This window comes from Centruroides vittatus, unplaced genomic scaffold (genome assembly GCF_030686945.1).
Source record: "Centruroides vittatus isolate TY-2023 unplaced genomic scaffold, ASM3068694v2 contig_918, whole genome shotgun sequence".
Classification (NCBI taxonomy): domain Eukaryota; kingdom Metazoa; phylum Arthropoda; class Arachnida; order Scorpiones; family Buthidae; genus Centruroides; species Centruroides vittatus.
This window is the reverse complement of record NW_027122605.1, coordinates 625,583-653,422: the sequence shown is the minus strand read 5'-3', so window position 1 is coordinate 653,422 and position 27,840 is coordinate 625,583. Positions and strand designations below refer to the sequence as shown.

General features: G+C 30.5%; 1 protein-coding gene across 1 annotated transcript; it reads left to right on the top strand.

Annotated features, from left to right (window-relative positions):
* Positions 1-1,014: 1,014 nt before the first annotated feature.
* Positions 1,015-26,451, top strand: Arpc3A (Actin-related protein 2/3 complex, subunit 3A). Its single transcript, XM_067281406.1, has 7 exons — positions 1,015-1,156; positions 8,467-8,563; positions 8,777-8,853; positions 8,936-9,004; positions 11,467-11,593; positions 24,813-24,907; positions 26,253-26,451. The coding sequence occupies exons 1-7, from the start codon at positions 1,151-1,153 to the stop codon at positions 26,313-26,315; spliced, it is 534 nt and encodes a 177-aa protein (XP_067137507.1). The 5' UTR covers positions 1,015-1,150; the 3' UTR covers positions 26,316-26,451.
* Positions 26,452-27,840: the final 1,389 nt, after the last annotated feature.

Here is a 27,840-nt window from a genome sequence, read left to right as displayed (position 1 = left end):
AATGCTTTGGATGTGTGGAAATCCATGAAATTTTTTAACTATAATTTATGTGAACTTGCCATGAAGTGGCTTTGCATTCCTGCCACTTCAGTTCCAGCAGAAAGATTATTATCCAAAGCTGGAAATACTATCAACAAAAAGTGGAGTTCTTTAAAGCCAAAGAATGTACAGAAACTTTTAGTTTTAAAGAACTGTAATTGAACTATACAAATTGAAAATAAAATTAAGTTTTTTTTTTTTAATTGTTTGAGTTTATCTTGATTGAACATCGATGTTCCACTGGGCATCGACCAAACATCGATGTGAAATCCGACATCGAAATTTAGCATCGATGTTAAAATTATAGGCATCGCACACTATGAGAGGGTACTTTAAGGACGTGCCAGGATTTGAACGAATTTCAACATAGGATAGGTAAATATATTTTTTCGTACATAATCGGTTATCCGAACCATAGTCCACGATTGATTCGGATAATCGATGCTCTACTGCATATGCTTCTTAACCTAGGCAAAAACACCTTATCTCACTGACAATTATTTACGCGTGTTAACCATAACGAACGTTTTCAACCTATTCTACAGATCATCTTCAGATTTTTAAAATTTAAGGAATATTGATAACTGTTTTTTTTCTTTACTTTTTTGTATAGAACAGTTAAGAACACATTTTAAAAAATTAATAATTTGATATATCGTAAGTTTGAATTACTGTTTTGTTTTACGAGCATATTTAGCTAGGATAACTTAATCAGCTGTGTGTTGTTATGATCTGTAGTGTGGCTCCATCTAGCGGGGAAGCATATTTTCCTTTGTAGACAACTCTTCTACTTGATTTCCCCCATTTGACTAAGCTGTATTTATTGTAGGCTGTGGAAAGGGTGAACAACCCTAATATTAAATAATTTTAATCAAAGCAGGAAATTATTTTTAATGCAGGTGTTTTTATCATTATTTAAATTATTCATATTCATATATTGAATAATTTATATAATACAGTAATAAATATTATATTTCCTGTAAGCTCCATCAGATGGCGTACGGTTCTGAACGGGCTGCGGAAATCGTGGGGACGGCAAGATTAGTTAGAAGCAGGAGGGAGTGTCTCGATTCCTTTTTTTTGTAGTTAGCCGAATCTAAATTCTTTTATAATGCCTGTAAGTAAATGATCACTTTCTTTGTTTTTTACGATCGGAACTGATTTAAAACTTCATTGTGATTACGGTATTGAAATTAAACAAGTTAAATCGTTCAATGTGTCTTATTTTTGAAATGTGCCGTCACTGATTGAGTTATTATTCACGAGATCTTAGTCCTTTAACATTATTATATTCATGATGATGATGTATTTTCCTGCATGAAATATATAACTTGATACTCATTTCAACTGAAATACAGTTTTTAGTAATTTTATCTCTCCCAAGTTTCTGAATGTTAGATATGTAACAGGTATATGCATTTCTTGGCAAATTTATATTCATTTTGATGGCAAAAAATAATGAATACAAAAACAGTTTGCATTTCTATTTTATGGTATAGGGAAGGGGGGGTAATGGTGGTTACTTAAGGAAAAATCCAAACTAAACAAATTTTAATTTATTCTATAGGAACTGTAATTGCAGAAAATAAACACTTAAATAATGAGAGATAATATTGAAAAATGAAATTAAAAACACTAAGAATGACAAGTATTGTCAGCTTGTGTGGAAAATGTGGTTGACCACCTAACGTCCACCTAAGAAGATAACAATGGTCGGTTATGACCTTGAAATATTTTGCAGATGTAACCAGACGAACTATAGTATCCAGAATATTCGGTGTGTGCCCACATTCTTATATGTTCACCTACATTGTAACTTGTTACCTTGTCCAAACTCGTCACAAATCTGACATTTGTTCCTAGTGTGCACTATATTATTGTCTGAATTGTCATGTTATTTTGTGGCTGACATCAGAGTTTGAAGTAAAATCATTATTTTCTGGCAATATATTTTTTTTGTAACTTTGTAAAATTTAAAAAATGAGCTGTCAAAACAGAAACAAAATCAAAAAAAATTTAAAAATGAGCTGTTTTGACAGCTATTTTTTTTTTTTTTTGTTTGATTTAATTAGCCTTTTCTTCTTGGTTCAAACCAATCTTAGGCCAACACAGTATGTTTGCTTTAAGTATGGTTTGGAAAACTTTTTTTTAATTCATTCTTGCAATGTTGAAAACTCATGCATCTCGCAGCAGCCCGTACAAAAGAATCTTCATTTACTAACTTGATGGCATTCAGCATAACTTCTTCTGACCACCAACTTCAGGTTGTCTTTCTAAGTTTTGTTTAATACCTCTAGAATTAAAAAGAAATCAAGTGAATTCAAATCATTCAACAGTCAGTCAGTTGATCAGAACTGCTCAAATACAAATATTGAAGGAAAAAAGAAAGTAATGTATTATTAATATTGATACAAAAAACATCATCAATCCTAATTAATTTCAGATACATTTCACAAATAAAAACATAGAAATTATAAAAGGAAATAATGAAAACAAAATATACTCTCCTTCTATTTTGCATTCATGTTATATTACTTTCAAACCAATTTGTGCCCCTCTTTCAAATTGACTCAGCTATTTGAACAAACAAATTGCAGTGAGGTATGACACCTCAACACTTACACATAATGACATAATATACACATCCTAGTTTTATGTACATCAGTGACTGGGATCACCCACTTCTCCCCTAACTATAGTATAATCATATGATTTTAGACTGAATTGTTTGTTAAAACTAATGTCTAATATTTTTAACCTAGAAATATTTTCATAGTAGAATGATGCTAGGATGTAGAGCAGGTGTTCCAACTTGTGTTCCATGGAACCCTAGGATTCTACCAATAAAACTTAGGGTTCCACAATAAAATCCATTGAGTCTAATGATATGAATGTGCCAATTCAGATTTGGGATGGGAAGTGTAATTATTCTAGTCTCAGATCGAATCCTCTTATGACATCCTATACACATGCTAGAGTTATTTATAGCTTTATAAACAGTGGGGACCAATTTATTGGAAACAGAATGAATGGAAATTACAATATAATGTTTGACAAGATAATGGAAATTATAAATGGTAAAACTTAATCTAAAAGTAGAAAATCATTTAAAAAATAACCTTAAAAAGTATCTAACATATAAATAATAATACAATCATTAAATATGCTTTAATTTGTCAATATCTGCAGTGCAGCCTATTGAATCTAATGACAGGTGTGGCCAGTCAGATTCCCAATGGTATTGTACAGTACATACTACAATACTAGTAATGGGACACACGTCAGATGAGCATCACATGTTGCAAAGAAGTTAGTTGATGTCCTATCATCTGTAGTGTGTTGTAGTGCAACAATATAGGATAGAAATGGGCATATCAGTCAAAGAGTATCAGTTTTGCACTGCAATCATTTTGTGATATTTTAAGTATTTTTCATATAAAAATATAGTGGAAATCATATAAATTTTATCATGCTTTTAGTATTATGGTTATCTTAAATTAAAAAATCATGGCACGTTGGCTGAGAGAAGAGTTTGAAGAAAATGTAACAAGTACTTTAAATGTTTGTAGTGACAAGGAGGACTGAAAGGGCAGACACAAACAAAAGTACAAATCCAGGCACTGGTGCTGGATTTGTACTTTCTGGTAGTCTGAATTAAGTAATATGTGCTTTCCATTATTAATCTTTTTTTTTGTTTTTGGATTCTCAATAAATTAATTTTGGTACAGTGGTACCTCGATATACGAGTGCCCTAATATACGAGTGTTTTGAGATACGAGCCGCCGAGCGAGCGATATTTTGCTTTGAGATGAGAGCAAGATTTGAGATACGAGGAATCGCACACTACACCGCTGCACACGACCCCAACATGCGTCCCGCATGTTGGGGTCGTGTGCAGCGTCTAACGGTTTTTCCCACTTCAGACTAGACCTCAGTCTGTGTGCTTGTTTCCCTCGTTTTCGAAGCATTTTTGATAAGTTGGGTTCGCGTTTTTTGCTTTTTGTACATTTACAAAACATTATCACATTTATTTTTATAACTATGGGTCCGAAGAAGAAGATGATGTCTATTGAGTTAAAGCGTGAAATCATAGAAAAACATGAGCAAGGTGTGCGAGTAATTGACTTGGCGAGGATGTACGGGCGTAGCACATCAATGATATGTACTGTGCTTAAACAGAAGGAGTTGATAAAGAGTATAACGCCAGCTAAGGGCGTTACAATAATTTCTAAGCTCCGGACCTCTCTCCATGAAAAGATGGAAAAACTACTGATGGTGTGGGTGACAGAGAAGCAGCTTCAAGGAGGAACCTTAACACAAAGCATCATATGTGAGAAGGCACGAGCGATTTACGGTGATTTGCTGAAGCAGATCCCACACACTTCCACAAACGAGGAATCGGAAGACTCGTTTAAAGCCAGTCGGGGCTGGTTTGACAACTTTAGGAAAAGGACCGGCATTCACTCCGTCGTCAGGCATGGTGAGGCAGCAAGTTCGGATGTGAAGGCAGCTGAGGCTTACATCAAAACGTTTTCCGAACTGATAGAAGCCAAAGGATACATCCCCCAGCAAGTCTTCAACTGTGACGAGACAGGGCTTTTCTGGAAAAGGATGCCGAATAGGACTTACATAACGGCAGAGGAGAAGATGATGCCAGGTCACAAACCCATGAAGGATAGATTAACTCTAGCACTTTGCGCCAATGCGAGTGGCGACTGCAAAATCAAGCCTCTGCTAGTATACCATTCGGAAAATCCCAGAGCCTTTAAGTCACATAAGATTTTAAAAGAAAAACTGCAAGTTATGTGGAGGGCAAATCCGAAGGCGTGGGTCACCAGGAAATTCTTTGTGGAGTGGATAAACCTGGTGTTTGGCCCTTCTGTTAAAAAATATCTACAGGAAAACAACCTACCCATGCAAGCCCTTCTTGTCCTCGACAATGCCCCTGCTCACCCACCAAATCTCGAAGATGATTTACTCGAAGAGTTCAAGTTTATAAAGGTTCTCTACCTACCACCCAACACCACTCCTATCCTGCAGCCCATGGATCAGCAGGTGATTTCTAATTTTAAAAAGTTGTACACCAAGCACATTTTTCGGCACTGCTTTGAGGTGACGGAGAACACAAACCTTACCCTTCGAGAGTTCTGGAAGGACCACTTTGACATCGTGATATGCCTAAAAATTATTGATCAGGCCTGGCTGGGTGTTACAACGAGGACCTTAACCTCTGCATGGAAGAAGCTGTGGCCTGAGGCTGTAGTTGAAAAAGCCTTCGAGGGATTGGAACCCGAAGTGTCAGTGGTAGAGGAGCTTGTTTCTCTGGGAAAATCCATGGGTCTGGAGGTGGATGAGAGAGATGTGAACGAACTCGTCGAGGAACAGTCTCAGGAGCTGACAACCAAGGAGTTACACGATCTACATTCGCAGCAGCAAACGGTGGTTCAACGAAAAATTAGTTTTGAAGAGGAGCCAGAGATGGAGGAGGTTATCTCAACAAGAGATATAAAGGAGATCTTGGCAATGTGGGAGAAAGTTGTAGAGTTCGTGGATAAAAATCACCCCGAAAAAGTTGCAACTGGTCGTGCATCGGAGTTGTTCAACGAAACTTGCCTAACTCATTTCCGCAATATCCTGAAAGAGAAATAAAAACAAACCTCCTTGGACAGTTTTTTTTAAACGATCTGCAGGTGAAAATGAGCAAAGCGTGACGAAAAAAGCGAAGACCAGTGACGAAAATTAAGCGCTTCCGTAAGCACTTCACTTTTTCTTTTATTATGTTTTTATAGAATATGTATTTGTTATTTATAAATAAATGTTTCTTCTTGTAAATACATTTTTTCTTATTCAAAAACACTTAACAAAAACAACTGAGGTGGTGTTTTGGGAGCTGGAACGGATTAATGGCATTTCAATTAATTTCAATGGGGAAAATTGCTTTGAGATACGAGCAAGGTTACGGAACGAATTAAACTCGTATGTCAAGGTACCACTGTATTTCTATTTGCTGTTTTATCTATAATCATAAAAAATTGTCAAGGCTTCAACATTTTTTACTAAGGTGAAAAAGATTTTGTGATAAAAATTAGTTGAGAGCCACTGATCTAGAGATAAGTTGATTGTGTTAAAATCTTATTAATTATTGGACTTTTGTTTATATACAGTTGCAAAATATTGCTATATTTAACATTTTTTTGTTATGATTCAGTGATGTTTAATTCAGTGAATCATAAAGAATGATTTCATTACTTTCATAATATTTAATTGCTGAAGATTAATAATAAAATTGATTTGATTTATTCATTCATAGATCAATTCTTTAATTCATGTTTAAGAATTATGTCACTTTTTGTTAAATTTTAAAATTGGAATATCTTATCAATTATAAATTTCCAATAATGTTTTAATATTTGTCTGTCATAATCATAACATTGAACTACAAAAAAACAAAAAAGAAAATAAAAACTTTCTACTATTTGTAATTATGGAAGATGAGTTCCTAGCCAAGTTATTCTTAAATCAACATTTAAAAAAATACCTAGTATCAGTTAATTCTTACATAGATGAATTAGCTTTAAAATATATTAAATTATTGCTTGTTATATCATTGTTTATTTAGAACATAATAAACAGATATAATTATCATATTTTTTAATGTATTGGTAAGATTTCCTCTTCTGGGATCTTTGAATTCTGCTAAAGTTGTGAACTATTTCTAGTAAGGAAAAAAATCAAAGGAACTATGGCATACTAAATATATGTCAGCAAATAACGTCATATTTATAATATATTTCAAAAACAGTATAATAAACTGGATGTGCTTATTGGAATTCATTGAATTCACCAAATCATACAGTTTAATCAAAACAAATGTTTTCAGTCACTTTTAGTGATCATCATTGGGTTTACATTCATTAAAGATATAGAAAAAACTATAGAACAAAAAATTTCTACAAATTTGAATTAGAATGAAAATATATAAAGCCAGTAAAAAGGGAAAGCTATCAATTACAAAGAATCCGACACAGTATCACCCTTGTAGAAATTATTATTTGAAGTAAAATAAACAGTTAATTCAGGAACAGCCTTCACCACAAGCATGGCAACAACCAATAAGATCATTGTTCTGTCTAATTCAAATTTGTAAAAAATTTTTGTTCTGTAGTTTGTTCTATATCTTTAATGAATGTAAAGCTGACAATGATTGCTAAAAGTAAAAGACAACATTTGTTTTGATTAAAGTGTTTGATTTTTGCTGGTTTTCTGGTTAGTTTAGTGAATTTTAATAATATATTTAATTTCATATCAGCATTTTTAGTCTCCTCTTGTGAAAATGAACATACTAATTTTAAAAACTTAGCAAAAATATTGGAATAGTTTCCTAAGTTTTCAGCAATTTTTGCAAATTGCTTTAATACAGCAAGACATGTTTTGGAAAGTAATGTTTCATGAAAGGTGACTTCTTTAGGTTTGTTTTGCTTGATTGGGCATAGATGTGGTCTACAATTCTGGCAGAATGCTAATGTGTTCATAACTATACAGATTTTGTTTTTTTTTACATTCTTATTAACATCACATTCTTTGAAATTTTTACAGTTCTTTTATGTTACAGTGCAACAATAAAATCAAAACTTATTTTTTAGTAAAATAAATAAAATTGTAATTTCCTTTTTATAAATATAAAATATATATTGTTTATAGAATTATGTAATTTAATGTTGTTTCATAAAACTTTTTCAATATTTAAACATAATCCATAATTTTTGGACAATGCACTCTGATATACATAAGGTAACACTTTTATACACCTAAATTGTTTCTAATGTACCAAATTTGGACTTTTGTACATTTTCAATCAACAAACAGAAATTTCAGGCTATTGTACAATAGAACTTTCTGCCACTTTTGGTTTAGATAGCTGAAAAATTATTTGTGGAAACTTAAAATAAAGCTGACTTAATCTTATTAGCTGTTATGGTTTTAGCATTTCATATATTGTGACATATTCCCTGTAAAAATACCATATTTTCTGGCATATAAGATGACTTTTTAACCCAGGAAAATCTTCTCAAAAGTCAGGGGTCGTCTTATATGCCAGGTGTCATCTTATAGGGTGAGTATATCCCAAACTCTATATTTTGACTGTAAAAGTTGGGGGTTGTCTTTTACACCGGAAAATATGGTATTATCTTAAACAATTTTGATTTCTCATTTTAACTCTCTAGAAATAGCATTCCCTTTAAACATGCAACTCTTTTTTTTGACTTTTGCTCATTCAATTTTCATGCACATTTTTAGGAATGAATTATGTCTGAAAGTTGAGAATGCCTATATTTCATTTTAAAAAATCTTATTAATTTTTGTACTTTATTTTGTATATTGTAGTAAATTGTGAATTTCTAATATAATTATATTATATTTTTGTAGGCATATCATTCTCAATTTCTAAATCCCCCACAAGTAATAGGAAACTTGGCTCTTTTGCCAATTCGTACCCAATTTAGAGGACCAGCTCCAAAAGAAAGTAATTTTCCTTTTATTAATAATTTAAATGTTTATAAAATTATAATTTCAAGATATTAATCTTTTTAGTACTAAAATAATTCAAATTTATACTATTTTAAGTATTATATACTAAGTATATATTCAATTATTAGTGTAAATATATTTTATTACAATATTAAAATGAATTAAATTAATATATCTAAAGTAATTTGTTTGTTTACTTAAATTTAAGCTGGTGATTTAGATATAATTGAAGAAGCTTTATATTTCTTCAAAGCAAATGTATTCTTTAGAACATACGAAATAAAGGTACTGTATGAATGAATGATTTAATAATGAGTATTATTTAATATTATTATTAAATATCATTTCATATTAATTTTTATTTCAGAGTGAAGCAGACAGAGTGTTAATATATTTGACTTTATATATAACAGAATGCCTCAAGCGTTTACAAAAGGTAAAACAGATATTGTGTTATAATTACATTTTATTTAAGTATATACATATATATTTATTTTTTATAAAAACATTTTATTTCTGAAGTTTAATTTTTTCTCTATAATAAAATGATCAGAATTTCTTCTATAATCTTTTCCAGAATAAGAATGAAACTAATATTCATTAATTTACATGTGCAAAGTAAAATAATTCTGTGTTCATTACAAAGTAGAATGTAACATAGAACATAGAAAGTAACATATCTTATAATTGGACAGTTTTGTACATGATTTTTATATGCAATAAGAACAAATGTTACTATCATAAAATATAATTCTAGTTTATCTCAAAAAATATGAAATTACTTTTAAAGAAATTATTGTTTTCATTTTTAGAGAATGTAATTTTAAAATTTATTTTTATTTACTGTATACAAGTATCCCTTATATGACACAGTAGTTATATTCTGAAAAAGTGCCCATGTTATGCAAATATATACTATATGAAACAACAGACTAATATAAAACATGGGGTTAGGTTCCTAAAGGTAACAAACTATTGTTTTTTGTTACTAAGAGAAAAATGTTTATTAACGTGTTCCCTGGTATTCTCGAGATATTTTGGGCTGAAACATGATGACCTTGACCAGTTGACCCAAGATATCTTGTTTCAGCATCAGAATGTTTTTGAAACTAGATGTTGCTAGTTGTTATAATTTTTATATTAAAACTACCTCTCAAAATATAATTTTTTTTGTTCTTACATTTATTAATATATCTATTTTGTTTATACAAAATTAAAAAATAATTTCAGACGATACAATAGCCACGATTATTTTTTTCAAAAACATGTAATTTTCGTTAAGCTTAAAATCAACAAAAGTTCATTGTGGTGCGACATGCAATGAAGAAAAATTTCAACATGGGATAGGTTAAAGCAATTAATAATTTATTTTCAATTAACAATCACAATTAAAAATACTGTTTTACATGTTAACATTAATTTTAGTTAAACAAAGGCATTTTCCTTTTACAAAGTATTATCATCATCTGAGCTTTTTTGTTTATGTTGATCAGAATGTCTTCATTTGTTTATTTTTATCATAAAATTTTTATGTATGATAAAATAAAAATATGTTGTTAATTGAAAATTTCTTGTAGTGGGTCACATTTATTCAATCAAGGACTGAGTAATTTTTTCCAGAATTTGTGTTCAAATACCAAATTTCTCAAGTTGAGAACAGTTCAAATACTGAGATATTACTGTACTTCGTTCATCATTTTTACAAACAATTTCTTACCTATGGTTAATAAAAGATTAATAACACTTACCTAAAATTGTTTAAATAAACTTTACTAAATATGAAGATTAATCTATAAAAACAAAACACAGTGACAGTCTTAAAGGCTAAAATCTGAAAGCAACAACGACACCTGGTTGATCAGAAAGCTAGGATAAGAAAAATAATTGAACTATCAGTTTTCATTAAGCTTGATGAAAGGTACAAAACAAATTGAAAATTTCAATATTGTAAAATCCATGGGCAAATTTGAGAACATTTATGCTTACTTCAAGAAAAAACTTATCAAATAAAGGCATTTGTACTGAAAAGTTGTGAAATTTTGTATGGAGGATTTCCCAAATTCTGGAACCATGTTAGAGCAAAACCAGAAACTGTGTTGTACAGGGGATTTTTCCAATTTTCAAACCATGTTAGAGTGAAACAGTATTGTAGAAGTGCCATGTTGTATGAGGGATACTTGTATTTCTTGTAAAAATTCATGATTAATTTTTTTATATTTTGGAAAGCTAATAAATATTCTTACTTTTTTTTACAAGTTAATTATAAGTTTCATAATATGAGTTATAGTGTATCAGATTAATGAATATTTTTTTAAGACTGATGTTGAATATATTTTACCTTTTTATATTATAGATTTTATTTAAAAACAGCTGGTGTAGCTGTTTTAAAATAAAATCTATAATATAAAAAGCTTTTTTAGCTGGTGTAGTGACACCAGCCAAAGATGTCCCAGCATTTTTGCTGTAATAAGAATATTAAACATGTTTTCTCACCCTGTTTGTGTCCTTCCTTTCTTGTTTTGTGTCGTCACTACTGCGCCAGGAAAGCATTTCCAACCATGCGTTGCTATGTGATTTCCCATCATCTAGGTGTACTCTATCGCTCCTGAAAGTTTGTAACCGCTGTACTGATACACCCTGTATAGTTTAAAATGTTTTATTGTATGTTGTTAGTTAATTTATTTTAAGTCAAATAAAATGTTATAATGATTTACATATTTTTTTAAAAATATTTTACCTGTGCAGAAAGTCATTTGTGACTATACTGTAACTGCTATTTTATATTAAATTAGTTTCAAAATTTTGACAGTGGGAAATATTTCATATTATTTACATTTGGTATTGTATATTCTGTTTAATAATTGTTGTTCTCTTATAAATTTATTATATTATTTGCAGTGTTCTAATAAAGCACAAGGTGCACAAGAAATGTACAGTCTTGCTATATCAAAGTTTGATATTCCAGGAGAGCCAGGATTTCCACTCAATGCTGTTTATGCAAAACCATCATCACCTCAAGAAGCTGGTAAATTTATTTATCTTAGATATTTTTTACATTAAAATAAAGTATAACTTGTATACTTACATTTGCATTTTTTATGATAAACTTAAGTTCTGTTATGTGTACTACAATAACTTAAAAAAGATGATAAAACAGTATATTATTATTTGTATGTATAAGGAAGATTTAAATGCAAAGTTGTTTAATAAAAATTATGCACTACTATTGCTTAATATCTGAAGTTCTTCACTGTCTTTGAGTGGAATCTCAGCCCAGTATTTAAACATACCTCAGTATTTTTAGTTGGTTAAAAATCTACATTACTGTAAATAAATAGCCATCAAAATTTTGATTTTAATGTCTATTTACTTATAACAATATAGATTTACTCTCTGTATTTGTTCTGCATATGAGCATTTATTCATTTTGCATTAAGTTGGAATATGTAGCTATAAATAAATTATGTTATAGCTGTTTCATTATACAGTATTCAAATCTAATTATCATTATTTTATATATTAATATTACTTTTAGTAACAAACAGATATATATTTTAGAATAAATTAATACATTATTAGTTTACTCTACAGATTGATACAAAATTTACTGATGATATTACAGGTCTGAAATAATTGAAATAATAAAATAAACTACAGTAGAACATTGATTATCCGACCCCCGATTAACCGACTTATCGGTTAACCGACCGCGTTCTAGTCGGCAAATTCAAATGCCTGCTAGTGATATGGCACTACAATATTTGGTTATGTCTCGGCTACTTTAATATTATTTTTGTTAAATTTTTGCATGTTTTAGCTGGCAGCACTGGCTCGACCGTGAAAGGGAGGCTAGTATTTAAACCAGGCCTAATACACTATACTAATAATGTATTTTTTCATACTTTTTGGTTATCTGACTTTTCAGTTATCTGACCAACCCCAGTCCCCAATTAAGTCGAATAATCGATGCTCTACTGTATCTTCAAATATTACACATCAAAATCAAACCAAATTTCTGTATATGAATTCTCATCTCTATTATTGACTAAAGATCTTAAACTAGGTACAGGATAAAATAAAATAAAATATTTATATATTTTTTACACACACTCATCTTTATACAAGAATTCACCCATATATGGAATGCTGAAAGACAAAACATCAAAGCTAAGTTTAGAATATAATTTAAAATCTGTGTAGATATCTGACAATCTTAATATCAAGGAAATTAAATGTAGAAATTCAGCATGAATTGTAGCTTATTTTATTTAATTTTTACATTAAAGCTCAACTGTAAAAGAAATGTGATATTTCCTGTCTGTCAATGTATAAATAGCTTCATTCTTATATGAATCTGGTTGAAAAGATAAAGCAGGAATCATTAATGGAATTTACCAATTTATGAAACACTAAATAAACATTTTGTCCATTCCTAGATATATTTAAAAGTAAATTTTAATGTAGAAATACATTACTTTTATATAATCAAAAAATTATAGAAACTTATAACATTTCATAAATAACAAGCAAAATGGAATTGAATTTGGATACCAAAATATTTTGCTTCAAAGACTTCATTATAAGTTCTGATGAAAAAAACCACAGATAAAAGTTGGCACTGCACAATTTTGTTTGTAGATTTTAGAATTATATTTGAAATAATCAAATAAATAGAATTATGGGTACCTAAGATTTGTTCAATTGGAAAGCCTTTCTTTAAAGAAAGGTTTTATAAAGTACTCTTTAACTACATGAAGGAAAGCAATGTATGTTACTGTGCATGGGCAGAAAAGACCAAGTCTATTATGAAAATAAGACAGATTGTTTAAAGAATGAGGTTTGTTTACATCAGTAAAGAAATTCACAAATAATATTAGAATTTAATAAATAGTTATCGTATTAACAATTTACTTTTTAGAATCTATATCTATTAATTACTTTGGAGAAATTATGTTTATAATTTCTCAGTGGTATACACTCCTTCCACTTCTCTCTCCAGCATGGAAATAGACAATTCCTGGAAATTTGCCAAGTCTTGCTTTGCTATCAGTAGTAGGACAGTATTAGAACTTTAAATTTCATGACAGATGGATGTATATCACTATGTCCAGTGTATAAAATCTATAAGAACAACCTGGTAAAGGAAAGTCAGTCTCACAGCCATTAATCCATAGAAATTGAAGAACTCTAAAATTAATATCTTATTGTTTGCACATTATAAAATATTCAAATTTTATCAGAAATTAAGTCTTAGATTGTTTTCTTGTGGATGTCTTACAAATAAACACTGCAAGATGATTTCAAATGACAATATTTTTATGTATTTTATAATTTAATAAATTCAAATAAAGCTCGAAATTCAGAATATTATTTTTTTCACATGCTGTTTAGGAAAAGAAGGGTATAGATAAAACGTTTAACATCTCTAGCTAAGATTTCAATTTCTTTTGATATTGAATATCCAGAGTAATTGATATAAAGGATCTTTTATAAAGTTGCTTTTTATTCCTTTATGAACCTTGAACAAATTTAACTTGTTCTTGTTTTTGATTTGAATTTTAAAAAAAAAAACTGATTTATTCAATTTAGATAATTGAAAATAAAAAGTATTCCTAAAACCATAATATGAAAACCTGATTTCTTTTAATAACTTTTTTGTATGATTCATAGGTTTGAATGTAGAAATACATTTAGTAAAACATTTATGATTAATCATAAAAAAATTTTAGAATAATAATAATAATAATAATAACCATCATACAACATAGCAAAAGAAAGTGCAGTTGCTGTTTATACTGTGATAACTTCTTTTTCTTCCATAATATATTAAAAAATAACTTATGATTAGTTGTAGTATATTTAATATACATAATTACTAAAAACTTATTGATTATGTCAGAAAATTATAATTGTAACTGAACCATCCTCAGATAATCAAAATTTTATTTTATTTCAATGTATATTATCTGTTATTTTATTGGGCTGCAATTTGAAAAAATTGTAGACCTATAAATTTCCACTGTTGACATCTGTCCACCTATCTTTCGTTAATTCAAAAACTAGATATGGAAATATTAGGGGCAGGAGGCCCTAATTAACTATATACAAACTTTCATTTTGAACTGGAAGTCACATTATTTCAATTCAAAAATTTCCCCATGAAAGCAGTTAATAGGTGATTGGCATGATTCCATTGCTGATGGAAAAGTATGATGTACAGAGACAAGACACTAACTACAGTACTAATTTCAGGTGCAGAGCATATGTATTTTAAATGAAGTAAATTTAAAATATGATTAAAAATTGCAGCCTGGTATTGTGATGATGTCACAATAAATAATTGGTTGTTTATTTAATCATTATTATATCATCATCGTGTAATATGTAACAGCAAGACCCAGATTTTTGATCCAGAACTCAAACTTAAAAAGCTCTGTTATATATATTATGTGATATAATATATATTTTAATTATTCATTCGTTTGTATGTTGGATTTTCTGGAAATAGAACTTTAAAAAATAATATAGAATACAAAACTTTCACATTTTCAAAAAAAGCTCTTTTGATTGTCATTTATAACATTTTTCTAGTTATTAGACACTTCCATCATGATGTATTTAAAAAACTTTTTCATTTAATTTGACCAACTCTCTATATAATTTTGAACTTCCTTGATATTTTAAATATATAAGAATTTCAAGAAACGGATATAAAATTGCAGCTGCAATAACTGGAAAATGTGAATGATGGTTGAAAATAGCTTTTTTAATACAGTGGAACCTCATGTCACAAGCATAATTTGTACCAGAATCTTACTTGTTAAGCGAAACAATTTTTCCCATAGAAACTAATGTAAAATATGATAATGCATTCCATGCTGAAAAAATACTCAAATATTTTATGTATAACGTTTATTCAAAGAAAATTACACAATACACATTGTTAAAAAGTGTGAATCATCATCATCTTTTCTTCTAGCACAGAATGAACCAACCTGGAATGCAAATTCAATTTGCAGAAAACAAAAAATCACATATAATGTCAGATGAAGACACCAAACGATATGCCATATTCTTGGGCTATGTAACAACTATAATTAAATATTAATAATTAATTTGACTAGAGGTAGGCAGTTATGCTGCCATCTTGTATTAAATTTAATAATTATAAATAAATAATTTTTAATTTAGACATTTTTAAAATTTAATTTGGAATTGGTAATTAAATTTAATACAAGATGGCATGTTTATTATATAATGGTCTATAATTGTAAATGTTTATACATAATGTGTGTGAACACAAGTTTGGAAAAATGTGTGATCATGAGCGACACTGTGATGCTAGCAGAACGAGTGCTAAACACAGACTGATGGAGCATGCACACAATCCAGGATTTCCCCTCATTTCCCCTCTCCTTGTCACTCGTTATGCAAAACATCGCTTGTTAAGCAAGTCAATTTTTTACAATTTGTTTTGCTTGTTATGCGAGGTGCTCGTTAAGCAAGGTTCCACTGTATTTTGTGAATTATCATAATAGCATGGTGGCAACCATTATCTTTGTGAAAACAGTTAATATTTAAATTATAGCCAATAACTAAATCAAAATTATCATTTTTTCTGATAATAGGTTTTTTTTCCCCTTTAAAAAAAGTTAACTATTTGAAGGTGACTTTCAGAGTACTTTCAGCAATATTATATTACTAGCAGGTAGGCTCGGCGTTGCTCGGGCAAAAGTAACGATAGCGAAGATTAAGATTATTACGTTACAGTCACAAAAGAAAAAGAGTAATTTCATCAACAAACTAAGTATTTCTAAAGAAAGGTCGAATTTGAAAATCAAATGTTCTAATATTGTTCGATTTTCATGACATGTTCTGATTATATCGTTCGATTTTCATCGAATGTTCTAAAGAAGAAGGGTCGAAAAAACCGAACTAATGTGTTTAAATTTGAAAATTGAATATGTTCTAACATATTACTCTTTTTCTTTCTTTCTTTTTTTTCTCCAGCGCTGGTAAATCTTGCACGTCGCTTTCTCTTGTTCTCCATTTGTTACTTCACATTTCCATTGTTACTTCACACTTCCATTGTTATTTAACACTTCCATTGTTGATGGAAGTGTTAAGACTTAATCCTGTCCCTCTCCCCCGTGGGGAGGAATTTCGAAAAATTCCTTCTTAGTGTGTGTCCTCGTGACGTACCCTAACTGTGTATCAAATTTCAACTTTCAACTCCTAACCGTTTGGGCTCTGCACTGATTATTATTATTATTATGTTGGGTTCAGTGAGATATACTCGGTTAACACCGGTGGCTGTGTACTATGCCGGACCAAAGTCAAGGCATAGTAACCAAAACAGAAATTAAAGAAGTGTATCAGTGTGTGTGTCTGTATTCAGGAATTTTCTCACAATATGACATGTATTCAATATAGTGGCCTTCTGTAGTGTGATGTATGTGTTTCTATTCAATTCTAATGTGCCCAGGCTTTTGTGTAGTGTGTGTGGTATGACACCTGTAAAGGAGAGAACAACAGGTACAATAAGCACCCTATCCATCCTCCACAGATGGCCTATTTCCTGGGCGAGTTCTGTGTACTTGCTAAATTTTTCAGTGCATGTGTTTTGTATATTGTGAGTGTTTGGAATGGATATGTCTATAATGTATGTGATTTTATTGTGTTTGTCAATGAGTGTGATGTCTGGTCTGTTGTGGTAAATTGTTTTATCTGTGATTATGGCTCTGTCATAGTACATTTTGTGCGTGTTGTTTTCCAATACTATCTGTGGAATGTATTTGTAGTATGGTTTGTGGATGGCTACTAATTTGTGTTTCTTTGCAAGCTCTTGGTGTATTATATTTGCTACTTGATTATGTCTGTGTAAATAATCTGTCTGTGCCAAGAGCTTGCAACCAGAGGTGATGTGTTGTATAGTTTCTGGCATGATGTGACATTTTCTGCATGTGTCATTTGTGAGTGTCGCATCTTTGAGTATGTGTTTTCTGTAGTTTTTAGTATTTATAACCTGATCCTGTATGGCAATCATGAATCCTTCCGTCTCCCCAAAGAGGCATCCCCGAGCTAACCAGCTGTTTGACGCAGTTTTGTCAACAAAATCCTGGGCCAGATCATAAGGATGCCTGCCATGGAGTGCCTTTCGAGCCCACGATTGCTTAATGGTGTCTGTGCTTTTTATATGTTGCGTTGTGTCCATATGATGTGAGTGTAAGTTTAATGGTGTGTTATTTGAGTCTGCTAGAGTTACTGCTTTATGTAATTGTGATGTTTCTTGTTTTTTGTAGAAAAACTCTCGCAGTGACTGTATTTGTTTGTAGTGAAGGTTAACTATGTCAATCAGGCCACGTCCGCCATCTTTACGTGGAAGGGTTAATCTTTCTATAGCAGATTTAGGATGATGTTGTTTATGCCTAGTAAGTGTAGTTCTTGTTTTCCTTTGGAGTTGCTGAAGATCTGTGTGAGTCCAATGTATAACTCCAAAAGAATATGTGAGTACTGGAATGACATATATGTTTATTGCTTTAACTGTGTGTTTTGCATTTAACTGTGTTCTGAGAATAGCATTTAACCTACTTTGGTATTCTTTAATTAATCTTTGCTTTATTTGTGTATGTTCTGTTAGTTTGTCCTGTTGGAATCCTAAATACTTGTAGAACTCGCCCTCTTCCATGGATTCAATAACGTCTCCATTTCCAAGCGCAAAATCTTCTTTCTTCAGGATTCCTTTTTCTATGTGAAGTGTTTTGCATTTATCTAGGCCAAATTCCATTTGTATGTTCTTGGTGTATGAATGTGTGATTTGTAGGAGTTGACAAAGTTGTTTGTGTGTGGATGCATAAAGTTTTATGTCATCCATGTACATGAGATGTGACAGTGTAAACTGTGTTGTTTTTTCGTGTCTGATATTGTAACCATATTGCGTGTTGTTTAACATGTTGGATAATGGTTTCAGGGCTAGGCAGAACCAGAGAGGACTCAAGGAATCTCCTTGAAAAATTCCTCGCCTAATAAAAATTTGGTTTGTTTGTATGGAAGTGTTATGAACCCTGAGATGTAGTGTTGTTCTCCAGTGCTGCATAGTGTTTTGAAAGAATGTAATGAGTGATGGATGTATTTTGTACATGTGTAGAATATGTAGCAGCCAACTGTGTGGAACACTGTCGAATGCTTTTCTGTAGTCTATATATGCCATGTGTATGTTTCTGTGTTGTTTGTGTGCTTGCCGTAGAATGAGTGAATCTATGAGTAACTGTTCTTTGCATCCCCTGTGGTTTCTACGACAACCTTTTTGTTGTTCTGTAAGAATGTCGTGTTCTTCAACGTGTTTGTATATTTTGTTTGCGATACAGGATGTCAATAATTTGTAGAGTGTTGGAAGACATGTAATTGATCTGTATTGTGTGGGGTCTGTGGTATTGTTGTTTTTAGGTTTCATGTAGGTGATGCCCTGAGTAAGAAAATTTGGCATGTCTAGTGGATTGATGATGATGTGTGTTAGGTGTTTGGCTAGTTCCTGGTGCAGTGATGTAAACTTTTTGTACCAGAAATTGTGAATGTTGTCTACACCAGGTGTCTTCCAGTTGTGTGATCTGTTAACAGTGTATTGGAAATCATATATGTTTATTTCAGCACAGGGCATAGTTGGTATGTTGTGCAAGTTTCTGTTCTCCTCCTCGATCCAGCCTGCATCAGCATTGTGCGTGACAGCACTGGACCAAAGAGAAGACCAATATGTTGTGAGTTCTTCTTCTGTTGGTGTGCCACTGTGCTGTGTATCAGTGTTTGCATTGTTATTAATTTGTCTGTAAAAGAGTTTTTCATTGTTTGTAAATAATTTATTTTGTTTTCGTAATGTACATGTTTTATATCATTTGAGTCTACGTGCTTTGGCAGCAAGTTTTTGTTTTAGTGTATCAATGTATTCTGTAATGTGTATGTTGTGATGTTCATGTTTTGTGTGTGTTTTTATTTTCTTGAAAATGTTTTTGAGCTGTTTCCTTAATTTGGGTGTTATGTTGCTTTTAGTGTATTGTGTCAGCCTGCTTAATTGCTGTCTAATGTCATTTATTTGTGTTTCTATTCTTCTCTGCCAGGCAGGCTTGTGATAGAATTGTGTTTTCTGTGTATCTGTCTGTGATTGTACTTTCAGACCATGGTGTGTCACTACTGTGACTGCCCCAGCATAAACTAATGTATGAATGTCTGCGAGTGTAGAAATTGAATGAATGTAGTGTGGTAGTAAGTGAGTGTTTACATAATTTAGTGTTTTTCCTACTTCCTTTGACGTGTTGATTTTTGGTATTCGTGGTCGTTGTGTGGGATCTGTGCCTGTATATTTAGTGAGTGTTTCCTGAAATATAAGTGAGAGCGTATTAACTAAATCCATGTCTATGTTATCAGTGATGGACGAGGAAGTGTCTGTAGTATTATTAGTGGTAATTGTTGTATGTGTGTTATTATCAATGCTTGTTGCTGGATTATCCTGACAGGTTACATGATCTTCATTAATGTTAGATGTTTCTGTCTGTTGATGTATTTGATCAGCCACCTGTTGTTTGATAAGTTCAAGTGTTGTTTGTGGAATAAGGTTGTTGTGTATAATTGTTCTTTTTTGATCAACAACCCTTTGTTCAGTGACAGTGATGTGAGGATATTGTTGTGTGAATTTATGGTGTAGTTGTTGTCTGTATGCTGTCATGTTTGTTTCAAGTTTTGTGATCGTGTAATAATTATGGATGATAAACTCGTTCATTTCTACTGTCCATTTCATCCGTTGGCGTGGTTTTCCAGCCTTTGTGGTCTGTGGATGCATTGCCACATAAACACCAAGGCTGGATTGGTTCCTCACATCTGTTGAGAGCATTGCAGTAGCCATGCTTGGGCCGGTGCTGCTTTTGCCACCGGTAACCAAGGGAGACTGTGGCCTATTTTTCAAACGTGAGCCTCTGCCTAACCCACGAACGCAGACCTTGTTAACCCGGGCGACGTCCGAGCCAGTATCACACTTTGATCTAGTTATCACCATAATAAATATCTCCACAGAATGTGGGTGTGGTCACTCTTAGCTTCATTTTTCCCCATAGGCCTTACTGGCATGGGTGTCCCTACCAGGAGCTTGTGCTCCAGCCTGCATTGCCCTATGGGTCAGTAAAATTACTGGGCTCTCCCACCACGCCCAGGTGGTGACCACGGGAGAGTTGTTATTATTATTATTATTATTATTATCATCATCATCATTATCAACTCGTCTCGATTATATATATAGATTCAGTGATATAAATAAAAGTCATGAATGTTTCATGCAATTCAGCTAATACTCAATGAATTAAAACAATTTATTAATTTTTTTTAATTTTTAGGATTATGATTATAACTATAATGCTTTAAAGTAACAAATCAGTGGTTTTGAAAAATGATGATAATTGAAGATAAGATTTACAGTTTATGCAAACATCTTTTTATCATTTACTTTTTTGAATATCATTAAGATATTATTTATTAATTAGTGTTTAGAAATGTTTGCTTTAGTCTACATCTAAACCAGTGTTTCCCAACCTTTTTTGTGCTATACCTCACCTAAGCCTTTCTAAAGTTCTTATGCCTCCCAACATATACGTTGAACTCTTTTGGAAGGTCTCTCATTGTCGTGTTCGTTGAAGTTTTTCTTGCACTTAATTGCCACACTGTTTTATTGTAACCACAATAAAACCCAATCCTTTCATCAGTCTTTTGCACTTTCCAGTCATCGCCAAACGTGACCTGGAACACCACAACTCACGTCTGCCCACCTCGAGGTCTGGGCAAAGAATGTCCTTTCTCCTCTTTCACCGGCCTCAGGGCTTTGTTCATCTATTTGTTCTCAGTGGTTCCCAGAATTGTTAATCCCACCCCAAGGGAAAAGGGTTATAACAGGAAGTTATAGAAGGAAAGGGAAACAAAGAACAAATAAAATTAAAACTAACTTAAATCAATATTTACAATAAATATGGCATACAGGCAGCTATACAGTTAACTTAAACTCTAGATGAGTCCATTTTCGAATTGCCCCCTTAACAATCAAATTGCCCCTCTGTGGGGCGTGGACCCCACGATGGGAAACACTGATCTAAACTGATTTGTCACAACTAAAGATATATCATTAAGAAAATATAATCTTTTTATATAGTTTTGTTTTACTATATTTAAAATTTATTTGATAGAAAGTTAAGGCAAAATATTTATAATTATAGAAATTTAACAAGAATTTTAAAAAATAATGAAATTATTTATTAATAATAATAAAAGGTAAATATATCATTTATAAACAAAACTGATAAAAGTGAAATGTTTTTTTGATAAAAATGTTAAACTTTCATAAGATAAATGTATATTAAGATTATTTTTCACAGTAGATAAGATGATTATATTGTAAATGTAATGATTTAAATTATTTATCAGTCAAATAATTCATGATGTTTCTAAAATAATAAAATTACTCAGTGGGCAAAATACATTTAATAAGCCAAATAACCTCCAGATTACATCATTTCTGCAATTATATTTAATCAATTTCTAAATAATTAAATATAATTTATCACTAGAGAGAGGCATTAGGTTCATTTCTTTTTAAATTTAATAATTATAATTAAATTAATATTTATTAAATAACAGAATATTCTGGAAGAAAAGAATTGTCCTGGAGTGAGACTTGAACCTGCAACTCCTGTTTACCGTGTGGATGTGTAGCCAATTCTATCCAACTTTCCGGTCTCTAACATCACCCTCTAGTGACAAATTATTTAGAAATTAAATAAATATAATTGCATAAATGTATCCTGATGTAATCTGGTGGTTGTTTGGCTTATTACAAATATATTGGGTTTTGTGATGTTTATATATATATACTAGCAGACCCGGCCACGCGTTGCTCTGACTCAAAATGTATTTATTATAAATGTATAACGCCTCCCCCGTGGGGGAATTTCAAAAAATCCCTTCTTAGTGTACATTCTCTTGACGTACCCTATTAAAACGCAATCAAACACGCATCTAAAATAGTATAATAGAAGCCAAGTTCTTCACAGTAAGCCTTAATCCTGTCCTTCTTCCCCGCTGGGGAATATCGAAAAATCCCTTTGTAGTGTATATTCTGTTGACATAACCTATTAAAACGCAATTAAAAACGCAAAAAACCGCATGCAAAATAGTATAAATAGAAGCAGAGTTCTTCACAGTAAGCCTTAATCCTGTCCCTTTCCCCGCTGGGGAATATCGAAAAATCCCTTTTTAGTGTATATTCTGTTGACGTAACCTATTAAAACGCAATTAAAAACGCAAAAAACCGCATGCAAAATAGTATAATAGAAGCCGAGTTCTTCACAGTAAGCCTTAATCCTGTCCCTCTCCGTCGCAAGGAAATATCGAAAAATCCCTTTTTAGTGTATATTCTGTTGACGTAACCTATTAAAATGCAATCAAAAACGCAAAAAACCGCATGTAAAATAGTATAATAGAAGCCAAGTTCTTCACGGTAAGCCTTAATCCCGTCCATCTCTCCCCAGTAGGGGGAATTTAGACGTGTATATTATATACAAACACTTGCGTATGCGAATGCAACGTTGTGTCAAAATTCAAAAGGAATCGGTAAGAACAAACAAACGTTATATTTTATTTATATAGATAGAAAATGATCTGCTTTAGTCCATTCTAACAGAAAAGCATAATGCCTCACAGAAAAGCCAACTTAGGTTGTCAGAAGTTAGCGCCATCTGTTGGACATGAAAGCCTTAATCCATATATAAATATATTTTTGAAAGGGGGGAAATAGTGGTCTTCACATATGCCACAAACCTTCGCGGGAATGTATTAAACAACTTCCCAAAGTTTCATGGCAATCGGATAAATAGTGTGGTAATGCATGAAGGACAGACACACAGACACACACACAGACAGACATACATTCGTTTTTATATATATAGATATACACAAATTTAATAATTACACTGTTAGTTTCACCATTCTTTCTTGAAAGAATAGGTAGAGAAATTATGATACAAGGGAGGGTTTACATTTTATTAAAATATATATCTTTCGATAGAGGGAGAAAAAAGGTCTATTTTCTTTTATTTATCAGGTCAGCCATTTGTGAGAAACAGAATTCTAAAATGTTCTAATGTAATTCACATAGAAATAAAGCACTGGTGGTGCAGTGGTCTAGATATTTATTTCTTTTGACAGTTCAAGATTGTAAGAAGAAGAAATACAGGAAATGATGACAGAATAGAATTTGAAGGTGCAACTATTTTTAAATTTAAAGTAAATTTTCTGTTATTTAATTTAAAACTGGTTGCATCATCAAATTCCTCTCTGATCATTTTCTATATTCTTGTTATAATCTTGAACTGCCTAAAGAAATAAAGAAATATAGCACTGGTCTCTATATTTATGAATTACATTAGAACATTTTAGAACTTTTTCTCACACATGGCTGAGCTGACCTGACAGATAAAAGAAAAAAAATATAGATTCCCTCCCCTCTATTGAATGATATATATTTTATTAAAATTAAGACTGACATGGTAAAACCTCCCTTGTTAGTGGTATTTAATTAATATGCTATCTTCAATATAAAAATATTTAGTTTTATTATAAAATTTGCCTTTACATTGAAATTTTAGAAAAATGTATTGATTGATTATTTGTAACAGGCTGAGGCCTATACTAATAAATTTGATTTGATTTGATTGAATATTTTGCATTATAAAATGAAATACTCTCACAATTCTGTAGTTTCATAAGTGTGGAACTATTCCATTTGACATCTGGTTAAGGTGTCACCCTAGCACTCTGGGGTTCCAAGATCAAATCTGGACCGTCAAAACATCCCAGAAATTTTTCACAGGCAGTTTGTTCCAGATATGTTTTGGACCTCGTTTATCAACACCCAGCTCTCTTCATTATGAGCTTGGCTGAACCCTCAATGGGTGTGACCTCTTAAAGGCTCACAAGACAGAGCCAAAAATGAAAAAATACATATTTCATTCAATAAATTAAACAAAAATTGAAAGTAAAATTTTAAAAATTCAGTAAAATGTAGAAAAATTATGTATAAATTTGATTATTGTAATAGAAAACTTTACAATATTAAATTTGAATCTTATTGTTTCTTTTTTCTCATAATTTATATTACTCAGATTAATTTTTAAATTGATATATTATTCATCTAAAATGTTTTGATTTATAAATAGATGTAATGCGCCAATATTTACAACAGTTGAGGCAGGAATGTGGATTAAGATTATGTGATAGAGCATTTGATTCTGAAACAGGAAAACCAAGCAAGGTAATGTGTGTAGTGGTTAATTAAGAGAATTCAAACTATTGGTTTATTAATTTTTAATTATGACTTCAATTTATAAAAGATTAATTTTATTAATTATCATCATTTAAGAATTAAAATGAATCTTAATAATAATTAATAATAATTAAGATTAAGACTAGAAAATAATTTAATATAATAGGAGGAAAAATTAGTCTAAATTATTTAAGTCAGAAGTCTCCAACCTACAGCTTGCAGGTCAAATATGGTTCCAGAAGTATATTTATGCAGTCTGTGTAGCTTATTTCTACCGACATGTTTTGTCATCAACATTTGAACTAGCTCAAAGTATGTAAACTTTTGAAACGTCAACTAGAATTAATAGACTTTGCTGCAAAAGGGTTTTATAAAAATATATTTAAAGAAGGGAGTTTATTAAATTTCTATAAATCTCTGACAGAAGATAAATTCAAAAGCCCTAAGAAGTTTGCACAGGATATTTTCAATTTTTTCTTCTTTGTTCCTTTGCAAATAAGCCTTTATGAAAATGAAATATATAAAATCAAAATAGTATCTAATGAATATCTACAAGTTTTAATATTGGTGCACAAAATTTTTTTCCAATTTTAATGACATCTTTTCAAAAAAGCAGTTGCAAATTTCACATTGATCTATATCTGATGTTATTCATAAAAAAAAAATCTTTGATTATATCTTTTGTATGTGGCCCTCAGACTTCAGTTTTACAGCTCACGTGGCCCTTCTCAGAAAAAGGTTGTAGACCTTTGATTTAAGCCACTATTATGTTCAACTGAAATTTAGATGAAGTTTTATGAAAATATAATTATTGAATTATATTTTTAATTTTACAACTGTGTAACAATTATAAGTTTTGAATTGTTTGCTCTGTAAACAATAAATAGCAAAAGAATAAAAATCATAGATGAAAAAACTTTCAAATACTTACAGAATTCATAATTCATTATTTAAATTTTAGTTCGTTTTCTCACTTAACTATAATAGTTAAGTGAGAAAACTTGAACTAAAATTTAAATAATGTCACTACTCAATGTGACTTTTGCTTTCTTCATAGCATCTTCAAAGAATACAGTTTAGCATTTATAGTTTGATATTCACATTCTGGTCTACACTTTATTTTGCTTGTTTAATGTAACTTTTATTTATTGTAATAATCATTTTTTGGTCCTTAATATACTAAAAGTACTATATTAAGAATGAAATTTATCCTTTTTTGTTCAACTATTAATTTAGAAATCATTCAAGAATAATTAATAAATACTAAATAAACTGAAAATGTAATTTTAATATTCATGAAAGGTATTGATGATTTGAATTTTTTCTTTTACAGTGGTGGCTATGCTTTGCAAAGAGGAAATTCATGGACAAAAGTCTCTCTGGACCAGGACAATGATACAGCAATACATTATAATAAGACTTATGAAAGATTTTGATTATTAAAGTAATCTGTTGTATAAAGGAAATCTGTTTAAAAATATATTATAACAGCTATATGCTAAATTGAATAAACATCATAAAATAAACCATTACTTAGGTATTACTCAATTCTTTATTGATACATTATCTAAAACTAAAATAAATATGAATCATTTTTACAGAATTTTAATATCATCATCATTATATTTAGTAAAGCAAGCTAATGTTACATATAGTTTATCATTTAAAATAAAAATAATTTTATTAAATCATTATTTATTATTATATTAACTGTAAGACATCAGAAATATTTTTGTCAGAGCATAATTTGATATTTGCAAAAACTTAAACATAAAAATATAACTACAATTGAATGAAAAAATAGCTTTTTTATTCCAAAATTCCAGGTATAATTTAGTTATAAATTAATAAATAAAAATTAAATTTTTTCTAAATTTGTCATTTAAAAATTAAAATGAATCTTAATTTATCTTTCTGCTTCTATTTCATTTTTAAAATATAAATATGTAACTGGTTCAAACACCATTATTCTCTAGGAATTATCACATCCACAGACTCCAAAAATACTAGCCAATCAACAACTTTATTTTACCCTATTTGGGTAAAATAAAGTTAATTTCTAGAGAATAACAAGGAATAACAATAGAATCAGTTACATATTGAATTTTAATAATGATTAAGACTAAACAAATTTAAGTAGAAAATAGTTTAATATAATAGGTGGAAAAATTAATTTCAATTACTCAAGCTTATACTATGCTCAACTGAAATTTAATATAGTTATAAAAATATAAGCTACTTGTTATGGCTATACAATCACCTAATAATTTTTAGGTTTATTACACTATGACTTGGAGGCTCATGGACTAAACAGAATTAAAACACACTTCCTATGTTTATACTTTGTTATGGTATGCATTTCAGATCAAATCCCTCTTCAGGCATTACATAGGATACAACACAAATGTTATGTTGTAAAAATAATATGTTTATAATATGATTCTCGAACACAAATTGTGCTACTATTTTAACACACAAGTGTTAAAATAGTAGCACAATTTGAGAATCATAGAAAACTAAAAAACATGGTTTCAGAAAATTGAGAATGTTTGTTTATAATAATTGAATTATAATCTTAAACAATGCAAACAGAATTTCAGAAATCAGAAATATTCAATCATCATCAGATTTGGTCAAGGATTAACTTTTTGAGTGTATGATACATAAATGCAAGTAAAAGATTGCAAGTAAATTTATTATAAAAATAAATTGTTTTAAAGATTATTTTACATATACTGTATGTACAGAAACTATTAAAAATACTGTATTTTGAATTTATTTTTAATTTCATGAAGAGAGAGGAGGATTGTTTACTCTCAAAAACTTTTAAAATAAAGATACAATAGTAGTAACATATATTTTTTTATAGTAAAGTTTGATCTTGAATCTAAATCATGGATTACCCAATACAGATCAGAAAA

What these genes read in the sequence shown, in the direction of transcription:
- Arpc3A (XM_067281406.1), top strand. An exon ending in TTAGAACATACGAAATAAAG is followed by an intron (nt 8,854 to 8,935) that starts GTACTGTATGAA and finishes TTTTTATTTCAG; the next exon opens with AGTGAAGCAGACAGAGTGTT. An exon ending in GCCTCAAGCGTTTACAAAAG is followed by an intron (nt 9,005 to 11,466) that starts GTAAAACAGATA and finishes TATTATTTGCAG; the next exon opens with TGTTCTAATAAAGCACAAGG.